The sequence below is a fragment of the Mustela erminea genome, chromosome 7, assembly GCF_009829155.1.
Source record: "Mustela erminea isolate mMusErm1 chromosome 7, mMusErm1.Pri, whole genome shotgun sequence".
In the NCBI taxonomy this organism is placed as follows: Eukaryota; Metazoa; Chordata; class Mammalia; order Carnivora; family Mustelidae; genus Mustela; species Mustela erminea.
In genome coordinates, this window is record NC_045620.1 from 160105 (window position 1) to 173893 (window position 13789).

At 64.4% G+C, this 13789-nt stretch overlaps 1 protein-coding gene across 5 annotated transcripts; it reads right to left on the minus strand.

Moving 5' to 3' along the window:
- Positions 1 to 606: 606 nt before the first annotated feature.
- On the minus strand, positions 607 to 13182 carry TCEA2 (transcription elongation factor A2). 5 transcript variants are annotated; one of them, XR_004288095.1, is made up of 10 exons: positions 8356 to 8626; positions 5375 to 5437; positions 4933 to 5038; positions 3876 to 3966; positions 2667 to 2797; positions 2385 to 2441; positions 1868 to 2022; positions 1268 to 1798; positions 1030 to 1101; positions 607 to 828 (listed from the first exon to the last, which is right to left on the minus strand). XR_004288095.1 is itself a non-coding variant. In XM_032353538.1 (10 exons), exons 2-10 carry the CDS (start codon positions 5399 to 5401, stop codon positions 820 to 822), a joined length of 795 nt encoding a protein of 264 aa, XP_032209429.1. In that variant the 5' UTR covers positions 5402 to 5437; positions 13085 to 13182; the 3' UTR covers positions 607 to 819. The 5 variants fall into 5 exon arrangements, 3 of the variants coding, with proteins under 3 accessions (XP_032209429.1, XP_032209428.1, XP_032209427.1); XR_004288094.1 differs by having other exon boundaries at positions 1222 to 1798; XM_032353538.1 differs by lacking the exon at positions 8356 to 8626 and adding an exon at positions 13085 to 13182 and having other exon boundaries at positions 1652 to 1798.
- Positions 13183 to 13789: the final 607 nt, after the last annotated feature.

Genomic DNA, 13789 nt, shown 5'->3' on the forward strand with positions numbered 1-13789 from the left:
CCTGGCCCCGCTGGGCAGCTGCGTTCACCCACGGGCCGGTGAGGGGGCCAAGACGAGGGCGGGCTGCTGACAGGGGCAGCCTCCACGAGGCACACGCGCTTGCCGCCCCATCGCCCGAATTCCTGGGAGGCGCAGGGACTCAGACCTGCAGCAAGTCCAGGGCCCACCCCATCCGTTCCATCATCAGGAGCAGAGGGTCAGGGTGAGGACAAGTCCTTGAGAAAGGCTGGGGACCCAGATGCAGCCTCCTGCCCATAAGCCCTGGGCCCAGAGCTGTAGTGCCTGGGGAAGTTTGGGAGGCCCTGGGTCCTCTACCTAAGGCCCCCTCCCCCCGATCCCATGTGTGTGCAGCCCACGCTGTGTACCCCCAGCAGCTGCCCCTTCTCCACGGGCACACCCAGGCAGAGTCCGCCCAGCACGTTCTGAGGCCCGAGGGCTCTTCCCTCCATCTCTGTTCAGCAGAACCAAACCTGAGTGTCACCTGATCCCAAGGAGAAGAGTTGCCATCCCCCTCCCGTGGAGCAGGGGAGGGCCAGACAGTGGGGCCAGAGGACCCAGGTCACAGCCCGACTGTGCATGGTCCACCAGAACCAAGGGTCAGAAACATCAGAATGGCAAACAGAAACATTTAATAATTTGGGGGAAAGAGGAAGAAAGGTGTACCGCAGGCAAGGTTGGGGAGCAGGGTGCGTAGCCCTCTGGGGAAGTTCAGGTGGGCACAGGGCGGCTGCCGAGAAGCAGTGACTGTCGACAAGAGGACACGGGGAGGCCGCAGCACTGTGCTGGCCGCAGCCTGAGGCTTCACGCACATCCCAAGGCTCAGCAGAACTGCACGGGGTGGTTGAGTGCGGTCAGCCCCGTGCAGACCATGACCCCCGCAGGGCGAGCAGCAGGCCTGGGGTCTCCACCCACCTCCTCTGAAGCCCCAGGAGGCTGGCGGAGTAGGGCTGTCCCCCATCCCCCCGTCACAGGGGTCCCACACCTGGGAGGATGGAGACACCCACCTTCAGAGAAGGCCCGCCCACCTACCTTCCAGCGATTTCCACACTCATTGCAGACAACAAAGGTGGTCATGGGCTCATCAGAGCTGCGCGTCTGCACCTGCCGGGAGGGCTATGGTGAGGGGGGCCACCCCCAACCCCAGGGACTCAAGCCACTTGGAGCAGGAGGCCCCGAGGTACAGGTCTTCCCTTGAGTCCCAACGCAGGGAGGCTGCCGTACCCTTGAGCGGTGCTGGCATGGGAGACCCTCCGCCCCCCTGGCCAACCTGCCGAGGCTGCCGCAGCGACTCCAGTCGCTTAGCAGGGGACCCAGTCGCATCTTGAAGTCCACGTCACTGTCCACCTCCACGGGTCCGAGCATTGTCCAGGCAGCACAGCACACCCCCCCATGTTGTTGGCCAGCAACAACATCCCCTGGGCTCCCCCATGCTGGGGGAGGCCACGTCCCCCAGTTTTAGTGCCCAGAGCAAACCACCCCCGAAATGCTGCTTGCGGGGGACCAGGGGTGCCGGGCAAAGGAAGAGGTCCCCAAGGTGACTCTGCAGCCCTGTGCCTTTCACTGTGCATGTGTCCAGGGGTCAGCGGACCTCACCCCCCGCCCCAGGGGCAGGCACAGGCTGCTGGAGCATGACGGAGGGGCCGGGGCACACCTGCGTGTAGGTACAGTTCTTCCTCCTGCACTTTCCGCAGGTGAACAGGTCCGTCTGAGTGCCCCCCGTGCGGGCCATCTGGTGCTCCCGGATAGCCTCCTTGGTCATCGCCTTCCGGATCTCCTTCAGCTCATCACTGGCCATCTCCTGGACAAGTCACCACGTACTCACCACAGTGCGCGGGGTGGGGCCCCACACCCCTCCAGCAGGACTCACCTCTGACGTCATGACCGCGATCTGCTGGGGTGTGATGGCACCACACAGAACGTTCCGCCGCAGGTCAGGGTTCTTAGCGTCCTTGAGGTTGGAGATGCGGCTCCGCACACGGTTTTTGTACTTCATGTCCGTGTTTCCCACATCCCGGAAGATGCGTGCAGGCGTTTAAGGACCTGTCCAGAGCCTAGTGTGGCTGCCTTCCACCCGCCCATGGGGCCAGCCAAGGGGGGCCAGCGAGGGGAAGGGGGCCCAGCAACACAGTCTGCCCCCCGCGCCTGGCAGCGAGGGGAGAGGCTGCTGAGCGGGGGTCCCCACTGGACTCACCCCTGGCTGAGGCCCAGCTGTAGCTGCAAAGCCCTGGGGGACCCATGCCCCGGTGGACTCAGTCCCTCAGCAGATCCAGGGAGGGCCCTCCCGGTCAACCGACCCACCCCCTGGCACGGTCCCCAGGGAGCGAGTCCGGCTGTCCTGACTCCACCAGAAAGCCCCGGATTCCAAGCCCCCGCGTAAAGGATATATTCCTCAATCTGGGCCGACAGGCCCTCGCAGTCCGCGCCAACAGCCATGTGGTCATCTGCGAGAGACAGCCCGGACTAATGGCCCCCCAGCCGCACCCCCTCTGCCAGCCACCCAGCCCCCGAGGCCCAGGACCCAGGTGCTCTGCTGGACCAAAAGGCCCCCTGCCCGCCCCCACCCCCAGCCCGGGCTCAGCTGCAGTGAGCTAGGGGAGAAGGCTGTCCCCCGGGCAGGCCTCGTCCAGTCTACTGCAGGACCCCAGGTGCGCGTCGGAGGCGCTCACGGTCCGTCCGCAGGGCTGCGGCCAGCATCTCCCGGCACTTGTTGCGCACGGCGTCACATGTGACTGGCGCTGGTGGGAACGTGGTGATCCTCGGCGCCGACGGCATCCTGGGTAGCTCTGGCCTCTTGCGGCTGGAGAGAGACAGGGCCCCCTCGGGCCGTGTGCACCCCGGGGACACACGGGTCCCAGAAAAGCCAACAGGACAGCCACAATCCCTGTTCCTTCTTACCTTGACAGCAGCCCGTGGTCCTGCCCCCCGCCCCCGCCTCCTGACTCCAGCCGACCATGCCCCAGGGGTCTGCCCAGCTGGCCAGAGGCAGGAAAGCCCAGCGGGTGGGACTTCCCAGGTGGGGAGAGCGGGTCCCTGCCCTCCATGAGGCCAGAACACAGGGCCACACCACTCAAGACCAGGCGCCAATCCAGGGAAAGGTAGATGGTGTCGGGGGTCGCCCAGACCACAGGTGGCCCCATCCAGCAGAGATGCCCCTGGATGGGCTGGGCACTCCCCACAAGCTGCCTGACAACGAAACTGCATCCACCCAGCCCTCCCCCTCACACCCCTGCATCTCGTGAGCCCAAGTCAGGGGGAGCAAGGGTCTCCTGGAGGGAACAGGTGCTGACGGGCAGATAAGCCCACAGCCCTGCACAGCTACTCGGAGTCTAGAGATCAGCGTTGGCTGGTCTCCTGCCACTTCTGCCCCGTGGGGTCAAAGGCAAAGCAGCCTATGGGCCACAGCCCGTCCGCGTGAGGAACCCCGGTCTCCATGACTGCCCTCCCTGGGGCCGCAGCAGCGAGGCCTCAGGGTCCCCAGAACTCGCAGCCTGGGGCACCCAAGGGGGAAAGGGGTTCAGCAGCAGTGTGACTCCAGCTAAGGGGGCTGCTCAGCCAGAGCTGGCCAGTGAGGAGACCCCAGGACATGGATGTGGAGCTCGGGGACAGCCGCAGAGGGCAGACACAGCCTGACCCTGCCGACGGTTGGGGCTGGAAAGACACAGGGTCCGGAGGAGCTCTGGAAGAGAAGGGAGCAGCAAGAGGCCCCCCAGGCCAGGCACGGCCCCCCAGGGAAAGTTCCCTCTGAGAAGTGTTCATGTCAATGGTCTCAGCAGCCCCAGGGCACAGGGAAACCTGCCCTTCCATCTGCTGAGCAGGAGGGACAGGGGTGGGGGGCAGGGGCAGGAGGGCAAGCAGCAGTCTTCCAGGTGCGCTACCTGGGATCCTTGGCCTCGGGGGGCTCCTTCGAGGACGATGGGGGGAGAGGCCCGCCCCTGCTCTGCTCCCTGGCTTTGGCATCGGAGGCGTCTGCAAGTGCCAGGAAAGGAGGCGGCTGGCTAGGGGTGCAGAACCGGAGGGCAGGGCCAGGCTAGGGAGGGGGGCAGATCGCCCCCACGGCACAGCCCTGGTCACATCACCAGCTCTAGCACCCCCACCCTCAACCCACCTGGGACCCTAGCTGTTGAGACTTCTGCACCTGGGGCCCTCTGTCCTCCCTTCTCAGAAGGTCCCAAGACCTTCTTTCCTACCCTCTCACCCAGCCCGGGAGGCCTCTCGGGGGTCTGCCGTCTCAGCAGACAGCACAGCCATCAGCCCGAAGTGACCCTTGAGTCCAGAGTCCCCGGTCAGCCCCCACAGACGGAGTGTTTGAACTTGGAAACAGACCAGGCGTGGTCCCTCCCCCACTGGGCCCTGGGGGTCACAGTGAACCGCCGTTCACAAGGCTCCTGAAGCCCGAGCCAATGCTGGCGGACCGTCCCAGAGGACGAGGCGCAGCCCCCCCACCAGCAGAATAAACACACTTGCCCAACACGTAGGCCACCAGCCACTCAGGACTAAAGACAGACCCAGGACACCAAGCTCTATTCCGCAAGGGGCTGGACCAAGCCCAGGACAGGCTGGGAAGGGGTGGGGCCCTCAGGGTCCCCGGGTGGGCGTCTTCCCACCCCAGCTGTCTCCCCTCCTTCTCTCCCCAACTTCTCTGGCCCCTGCCCTCTAGCTGCGCTGACCCCCTCTCTCTGTGTGACCTCCCCACTCACCCCAGGTCCCTCCAGGGCCCCTGGCCACCCTCAAGTGCACTCCTGCTACTACCTTCAGCATTCTTTTTGAGCTTTTCGATGGCTCCCCTGGTGTCCTAGCCCCAAGCCTTCCCGGACCAGTTCCGGAACACCCCACTCCCAGGTGGCCCTGGCTCAGGAACAGCACTGCCCGCACCCTACACAGTGCTGACCAGCAAGGGGCCCCAGCTCCCGGCCCATGCTGCCTGACCCGCACCCAGGAGCTTCTTCCAGGACTTGATCAGAGACTTGGCCAGCGCGATGACCTCCTCATCAGAGCTCTGCTTCCGCAGGGCGTTGACAGACATGCCAACCCGTGTAGACTGCAAAACAAGCAGCCTGGGCTGGGGGGGGGGGGGGCGGCAATCACACCCTCCTCACAGACCCTCCAAGGCTCCCATGGGGCAGGGAGCGGGGACCAGCTTGTGCAGTGGATACCCTTTCTGAGGGCTTCTGTCCCATGAGGAGCCCAGGAGCACCAGCGAGAAACACGGTGGGTTATCCTTAGGTGCCCCTTTGTCTTCCTGAGCAACAGACGGAGGCACGGACGGTGTCCTCCAGGACAGACGTTTGTACCAACCAAGGCCCCGAGGCAGGGGCCAGCAAGCCCTGCCAGGTACCCGGGAGCTGTCCCAGGCAGGGGGCGCGCCCAGCCCTACCTGCAGCAGGTTCAGCGTGACGGGCATGGCTTTCAGTTCCCGCAGCAGGTCCGCGGCTCCCTCCTGGAAGGAGAAGGGGGACCTGCGTAAATGACTTCGAGGGGTCTGCGGCCAGAGCCCCTGCCTCCTATAAAAGAAGGCGGGGGGCACAAGGAGCAACAATCTGCAGATCCACCTGGGGTCAGATGCCCAGAGAGGGCCAGAAGGAGACGGAAAGCGGCTTGGCAAACTCAGTCCCAGGACTTTGGGTCACTGACCAAGCGACGGCTGCAGGAAACAGCCCCAAGGACCGCAGTCCCTCCCCAGCAGGACGGTCGCACCCAGGGGAAGGTGTGGCCCCAGGGGTGCTCACTGCCCCATCCAGTGTCCTGTCCCTTGTGGTGGGCTGGGCAGCTTCTCCCTGAAGCGGATCGCCCACCAGCTGAGAGGGGTCAACCCGGCAAGGTCAGTATCCCCTGCAGAGGCCAAGCGCTACTGCCATCACATCCACACCCGGACCCCTGTCCCACCGCCCCAAGCTTCATCAATCCCTCCAGGCCCTGCCTGAACCCTCGGGCCAGCCACCTTCCCCTCCTTGCCCCCTCCCACCCCACACCAAGGCCATGCGCAAATGGGCTGCTCTCTCCATTCCAGGCTCAGCTTAAGGTCCCTCAAGTGTGCCAAGCGGCTCACCTCAGGACCTTTGCACCTGCTGCCCCCGCTGCCAGAAACACCTCCCAAAGATCTACAGATTTGTCCTCCTTCTTTCAAAGTTTATTCAAAGGACACCTTCTTGGCAAAGCCCCTTCGACTTCCAGCGGTGACCACACCCCACACAACACCTCCAGCCTCCTCCCTTCTTGCCTTCTTCACAGAGGCTTCTCTTCATAACACACGTGTTTTCATGTGTGGGTCTTTCCTTGACATGAAGGGGGCAGAAATAACCTGACCCAGCCACCCAAGGTTGTGAGACCCGCACATCTTGCAGCCCAGGCCGGGGGCAGGGCTGGCCCTGCCCCATCCCCCAATCGGGGTGGTATCTGTGCTCGAACCCCGCCCCCCACGTCACCCCCAGCAGGCTCTGCCCCTCAGGCTGCACAGAGTCCAGCCCTGAAGTGACCTCCTCAGAGAAAAACAGATGCTCATCAGAGCCAAAGACAGGGCTGCTCACTGATCAGTTTTCTGTGGGCGCCAGACCACTGGCAGAAACACCACTCCTGACTTCCCAGTCACGGGTCCCAGATCCCCACACAGCCTCCCAGGCACTGGAACTTTTGGTAGCTCTCTCTCTGCCCGCACCACAGCACCCTCAAACCCCAGGCGCCTTCCGGGCCCAGAGGGTGCTCAGCTCCCCCTCCTCGTGATCCTTGCTTCTGCCTGGACACACCCTCCCCCAGCGCCACCTGCCCCCACCCAGCCCTGCACAGACCCAGCTCTGACCCCACCTGGGGGATGTTGTCTCCTTCAAGAGAAGCAGCAGCTTCTTTCTCTGGTCACCTCTGGATACGGCTCAGGGTTGCTCCCCCCCACCCCTGCTCTGTGCTGCCCACGGCCTCCCAGGGGCATGAACTCAGAGTGTGTGTGTGTGTGTGTGTGTGTGTCTGTCTGTAGGGGCTGCCGTTTGCTGAACGAATGAGGGGAGCCAGCCCCCTTTTAGGTCCCAGTGTCAAACCCTGTCCAGAACCTGGTCAACAGGGACCCATGAAAAGCCTGCTTAACCCAAAAAACCACTCAGAGCCCAGAGCAAGCAGACAGTCCTGGAGGGGCCGCCCAGCATCTCAAGCCCATGATGGAGCCCCTCCACCACCCTAACCAGTTGCCCCCAGTCTTGTGGGGAGAAGGCTGTGTTTACAGAGCCTCTCAGGGAGCCGGCCAGGACCCCTCCCAACATCCCAAAGGCAGGTACCACCCACCAAGGATGCGTCCATGGGAGGCCAGGTAGGTTGTCAGAATCTCAAAGCTGAGAAGGGGCTGACGTTGGAACCCCATCTGCCTGGTTCCTCTTAGAGACCACAGCACAGCCTCCCCCAAAGAATCACTGGCCAAGGACACAGATGCCAGGCAGCACAGTGGGCACAGCTGGACGGCGGCTCTCCCCACGGCACTCCCAGGGGTCTACCCCAGGGGTCTCTCTACATAACTACCCATTCATTCCCCAGTTGCTGCCGGCTGAGTCCTGGCTAGGAAGGGAAAGAATTTATTAGGGAAACCTGGTTCTTGTAGGGCGGGGACAGATACAGGGTAAAAGGGGGCCGCTCCGCCGAGAAAGGCCCTGGCCTGCTTGTGAAGGGGGACGCTGAGGGCCACAGCCCCAGGCAGAACCGAGGGGAGGGACGCGCAGCAGCTGGGGTGGGGGGCGGGGAGGGGGGCGTCCAGTCTCCCACTCCGAACTCCCGCAGGCTAAGAAAGGATGTGGGAGGCCTAGGGCGGGACAGGAGGCTCAGAGTCGGGGTCGGGGCTCCGCGGAGAGTCCTGGGGGCGGGGGCGGGATGAGCCGCGAGGACGCCCAGGCTGAGACCGAAGGAGGCCCGGGGCGGGCGGGGGGGGGGGGGGGGGGCGGGGCAGCCAGGACGGAAGGTCTGCACGGGCTGGGGCGACAGCAGGGCCTGGAGGGCGGCACCCAAGAACGCGTCCGCGGGCCGGCTCCGGCAGGGCTGGGGGCGGGGGCGGTCTGGAGTTAGGGGGCCCGGAGGGAGACGGATCTCAGGTCTGCGGGCTCTCGGCCTGGTAGCTGGGGTCTGCGTCCAGAGAGCGCGGCGCCCGGGACCGGGTCCAGGCCCGACTGCGGCCTCTGCCGTGGGTGCGGGAGTGAAGGGCAGGGCTGGCCCAGGGCAGGGGTCTCGGCCACCGACGGGGGTCTCCCCACGTCCCGGGAGTCTCTGCTGGGGCGGGGTCTCGTCCTGCCCCTCGGGTGGTCTCCCCGACCCTGAAGGGGGCTCGGCAGGCTCGGCGGGGGTCGGCGGGGCGGGGGTCCCGGGGTCCTGGCGGCCCGCGCCCCTCACCGCACTCTTCTTGGTCACCATCTTGTCCAGCCTCCGGGCGATCCGCGCAATCTCCTCTTCCTTGCCCATCATCGCCTCGGGGGCAGGGCCCCCAGCGCCCGCCGCGCCAGCCTCAGCCTCGGGGCCTGGACCCCTGCCCCGGCCGACGCCGTCGCCCGCACCCGTCGCAGACGACGCAGCCCTACCGCGGTCGGGAGACCCTCCGTTCAAACCCCCGGCCCCCGCGGTCGCCGCGCTGCATCGTGGGACATGGAGTTCCCGCGGCCTCCCGCCTCGCGCGCGCTCGCCCCGCGCTGGACCACAACTCCCAGAAGCCACGCGGGGTCGCATGGCTTCCTGGGAAATGTAGTCCCGCCGCGGGCGGTCGCCGGAGACCCACGGGGCCGCAGGACTCGCAGTCCCACAAGCGCCCGCGCGAGCCCGCGAGCCGGCTGGGGGCGCTGCGGTAGCACCGAGGCCGAAGGAGCGTGCCGGGCGGGCGCGACCCCGGGTTTGTGCGCCCCCGACCCCTCCTCCCCCGCTCCGACCCCGGAGCGGCCGGCGGTCCGACGGCGTAGGACCCGCAGAGGCGCGTTCGGGTCCGTCGCCTGCCCCCTCCCGCGTGGCGCCCTCTTCTTCCACCTTCCGCTGCCGCGGGACCCTGCGGGAGAGCTCGCGACCCCCACGCCGCGCCCCGAGGCCGCGCGGACCCCCTGCGCGCTCTGGCCTCGATGCTGGTCTCTGAGCGCTGGTGTGTGGCGCCCGCAGGTGGGAGGGGGCAGTCGCCGGATGCGGGGTCCGAGGGAGCCGGGGGACTCGGAGAGGCCGTGAGAGCAAGTCCCGGGCCGCCTGCGGCGTCCGCTCCTTCGCGAATCCCGGGCTCCGCGCTTCAGACAGTCCCTTGACCCCTCGGTGTCTCTGTGTCCGCGACCGTGAAATGTCTGCCCCACGGCGCTGCTCAGATGCGGTCATTTGATAAACACCACGCGCTGAGAACAGGTCAGGGGACACCGCACGAACAATCAGCGGTCACCTTTGCTGGGGGCGGTCCCTGGGAATGGCCAGCCTGCACCTAGCTGGAGGGCCGGCCGCTGCGGGTAGAGGCCTGCGGGGCGCAGCAGAAGGGGCAGATCCAGCATCCCCTGCGCATATCTGCTGCGCACTCAGTGATGCCATCCATGCTGGGCGGTTTGCTGGACAGGGCACAGCTCTGGGGGAGGGTACGAGCCAGGGCACTGATGTCTATAGTGCTGTGAGCCGCACAGCCCCAGAAATTCAGGCCAAGTAGCTGTGAGACCGGGTGGTAGATGGGATGACCCGCCGGCCTCGGCTGACCAGTCGGCTGACCAGGCCTTGGACTCTCGGTGGTGTTAAGGTGATTATGACTGAGCTTTCCAGCAGCCAGAGTGAAAAGGAAAACAGGGTTACTTCTGAGATTCCTTAATAATCATAAGGGAAAAGCACGGAATTCCTAAGAGGGAGCAAAGGTTTTCCAGGACAGAGGCCCTGTGATGGTGAACACATCACCACGTTTCCAGACCAGCTCTGGTTCTGCCCCTCGCTGTGCTCTGGCGCCATAGCTCTGACCCTCCCAACCAAGCAAGTCCTTATGGCCAGAATCCCATGGTCTGAACCTGTGTGCAGCCTCTGAGGGTCTGGCCACACCAGGGACACAAGGAAGCTGGAGCTGTGCACCCTCCAGCCCTGCTCTGCACAAGCAGTGACTGGTGAGAACGGGGAGCTCGCTGGGCTCCTGCACAACAGACACCCACAAGAACCCCAGAGAATAGCACCTCAGAAATTCACCCTGGCCCCCATTGCCCACAGGGACGTGTCCATGGAGGCTCTCCAGCCAGGCCTCTGAGAAGATAGGGGTGAGCTGATTCAGGGGATTTCTTAGAGCAACCCGTGGTGGTGCTGAAGACCTCCAGCCACCACAACCCAGCACCCTGGGATGCTGAGCTCAGCCATAGCTTCTGACAAAGCCTGGACCACAGGGGAGGGAGGGCCGACAGACCACTCAGCCTCTACGCTCCTGAGCAGGCAGGTGTATGTCCAAGAGCACTCAAAACAGCTTAAGGTCCCTCAAACTGGAGTCCGAGAGATCAGCACAGGCCTCTCAGAAGCATCACCTGGTTCTCAAGAGGGTTCGTGCCAGACACTGGACCTTGGCCAAGGCCTCAGTCGAGGCAGGGTCTGGGCTATCAGCACAGCCCCCTCGGGCAGGTCATTGTCAGGCCCAGCCTCAAGGTCAGTCTCCACCTGATCTCCACTGGACAGATGAGCACCAGGTGCTGGGGAGGAGAGCAGGCAGGTAGACAGCCTGGGAAACCAGTGTGGGGCTTCACCCTTGACCCTGCCTGGGAGCACCTGCTGGTGACCTACGGTCCCACTGTCTGTGCAAGGGACTTAGTATAAGGAATGCCTCTCTGTGGGGCTGGTTGAATGGTTTAAGCCACAAAGATGTAACTAAAGCATGACCAAGGGAGCTGGTTAAAAATGAAGAATCTTAAGGGCGCCTGGGCGGCTCAGTCAGTGAAGCATCTGCCTTCAGCTCAGGTCATGATCCCAGGCTCCTGAGATCAAGTCCCGCATCAGGCTCCCTGCTCCGCAGTAAGCCTGCTTCTCCCTCTGCCTGACTCTCCCCCCGCTTGTGTTCCCTCTCTCCCTGTGTCTCTCTCTGTCAAATAAATAAGTAAAATATATTTTTTAAAGTGCTCGGGTTTCTATATCACACTTTTTTGTTGTTTGTTTTTCTATATTGAACATTTTAGGAAATATTTAAATACCTGTGTTTCACTGTAACTGGTGTCCCTTGTAATCCTACAAGCTTTCCTTCCTGCACTGCCCCATTACATGGCCCCAAAGTGAGGACTTGGAGGACAGGGAGGACTAGAGCCCTTCCGCCAGAGAGCAGACCCTGGCCTGGCTGCCTAGGACCCTTTCTCCAGGAGAAACCAGATGGAGTCCACTTCCGGGGCCTCCAGCGACAGACCTCCTAAGGAGCCCGGCATGTCCCCTCCGTGGATCTCCACTGAGATTGGAGACGAATGGAGACCGAGACACTGGGGCCTCGGCAGGGCGATGGCCAGGAGGTGGGGACGCCCTGCAAGAGGCAGGCCCACAGAGGGCTGGGCTGGGGGCTGCTAGGGAGTGTCCCAGGAGCCTGGCCCCAGGCAGGGCAGGTGACGGGAAAGAGGGAGTCAACAGAACAAATCGGGGGTACGGGGCAGAGGAGGCAGGGTACTTCCAAGCTGGAGAGCTGGGGGCCACAGCTTTTCCCCTGAGACAGGAGCCCTGAAACCTGGCAGGTCAAGCCCTGTGTGGAGGGGGTAGGGCCCCAGGCAGCATGAATGGGAAGCCCCGGGTTTGGGTAGGATGACCCAGGGGCATGGCCTGTGTGTCCCATGATGAGCAGTGGCCTCTAGGTGGCGGGCGGGAGCCACAGACCAGCTGGCCCGCCCGGTGTCCACCGCCCTCCCCCTAGGGAGGTGCAGTCCATTCTGGCCACAACTGTGAAGCGGACCCAGTAGGACAGAGAGGCCCCCCGTGGGTGGGAGCTGCGGGGGCTCCCACCCTCACCAGGGCTAAAGCTGGGGCAGCACCCACCAACCCCAAAACTCAGTATTCCACCGTCAAAGTACTGGTCTGGGGGCCCCCATGAGTCCATGACCCTGGGAACCTTGCTCAGGACGTTCGCAGCCTGCCCCAGACCCCTCATGGACCCTACCTGACCTTGGGAACTTCCTCCTCCAAGAAGCTGCCGGGGGGGGGGGGGCACCCTGACCAGCTGGTACGCTCTGAAATCTCCCAGAGGGCAGCATCAAAACCATGGGCTTCTCCTCAAGGGGGCTTATGCAAACCCGCTGTACCCCACTTGGGCCCTCCGCAGGGCTCCGGCCTTCCAGACCCTACCCCGACCCCTCTGCCAACGAAGAACGTCATTTCCTTTCTGACCCCCACATGCAACAGCAGTCCCCGGGGAGACAAAGTTGCTCACAGGCACACACAACGGCCGTGCCTGGGGTCCTCATGCTCGGACGCTCGGAACCACCTTGGACTGCCCGCCAGGTGTCTGTCTCCCAAGGACTGCTCTGCTGGGAGAACAAGGCCTCCCGTCCACCCCCTGCCATGTTCTCAGCCCGGTACTCCTAAGAGCTGCTCAGTAAATGTGTGTCTCATGCAGGGAGGAGAACACAACAGCAGGCGGGCGGCGGGGCAGGAAGGGACCACGTTTACCTGCCACCACCCAGCAAGGGAGCCCCGAAGACAGGCCCCACCCCCACGCCCAGGGAGGCCAACTCAGAACTGACTTCCCTGTTGCTCTGGGCTGAAGGCCTGATGCACGGACCCTCCCAGCACCCGATGGGGCCCTCCGTGGAGGACCTGCAGCCTCTCCTGCTGAGATGGGTCGGGGCAGAGGAAGGGGTGGGTGGGGGGCAGAGAGCTGAGAGCCAGGTGGCCCTGATGAGGTGATGGGGGGTCAAGGCAGGGCCTTGCCACCAGCTTGGGAGCCTGAGCCATGAAAATGTAGATGTATGGGCGGAGACCCCGGGGCTCCTGATTAGAGGTCAGAGGTGAAGAGAGGTGGCCAGGAGCAGAGGAGGAGCCCCCGGGGGATGGGAGACCCTCCCCCTGCCTTACTCCAGAGTGCTCTCCTGGACACTCCACAGGCCCACCGCCAGGCGCCTTCCCTCCGTGCCCACGATGGTCCCACGGGGCAGCCCCCAGAGGAGAGAAGTACACGGACCTGCCCTCAGGAGCGTCCTCTGTGGGAAGCCGGGCCCTGTCCTGGGGCCTCTGAGGGGGAGACATCCTTGACAGCAGCCTGGGAACACCCCAGCGACACCGCCAAGGTCCAGGACCCACAGGCTGGACCACACCTTTGGCCCAGAGGCCTGCCCCTCCCCCACCCTCAGTCCGGAAACACCGGAAGCTCAGGCCATTTATTTTTCTATTTGTGTCCCCCACCCCTGCCCGCCCCGGGCCGGCCGTGACCCAAGCCGGTTGCATCCGCGCTTCCTTTCTGGCTGAGGCAGGGGCCTCGGTGGGAAGGCCCAAGCTGCCGCGCTCACACAGAGCCCCACCTCGCTTCCCGTGGCCCCAGAAGCCCCCACCCATTCCCTGCTACCTTGAGGCAGCTCTCCCCCGGGCCTGGGCACCCAGCTGCTTTTGCTCGCCCCCCAGACCCTCCAGCCCAGCACGGCCACCACCACAGGCGCTGTGTAGGACTGTGACCCCAGCCAACCCCACCGCAGCTTCCCTCAGATCCTGGCCTCTGAGGTCAGGCAGGGCAGTGACCAGGGACTGAGATCCGGCAGGAGCCCCTCCCCACCCCCCGCCCCGTCCTAGGCGCTAGCAGATCCGCCACTGCCGCAGCCCTTCCTGGGGCCTCAGTTTCTCAGTCTGCAGAGTGGGAAGAGCTGCCCACCCACAGTAGCATCTTCAGGAAAGT

Bases quoted from the DNA above. Each gene is read 5' to 3' on its own strand.
- TCEA2 (XM_032353536.1), bottom strand. From the start codon at position 8,427: ATGATGGGCAAGGAAGAGGAGATTGCGCGGATCGCCCGGAGGCTGGAC. The intron at 2,798-3,875 runs GTAGCGCACCTG...GTCTCTCTCCAG, and splicing joins CCCGAGGCCAAGGATCCCAG to CCGCAAGAGGCCAGAGCTAC. The intron at 2,023-2,384 runs ATATCCTTTACG...AAACGCCTGCAC, and splicing joins GTCGGCCCAGATTGAGGAAT to GCATCTTCCGGGATGTGGGA.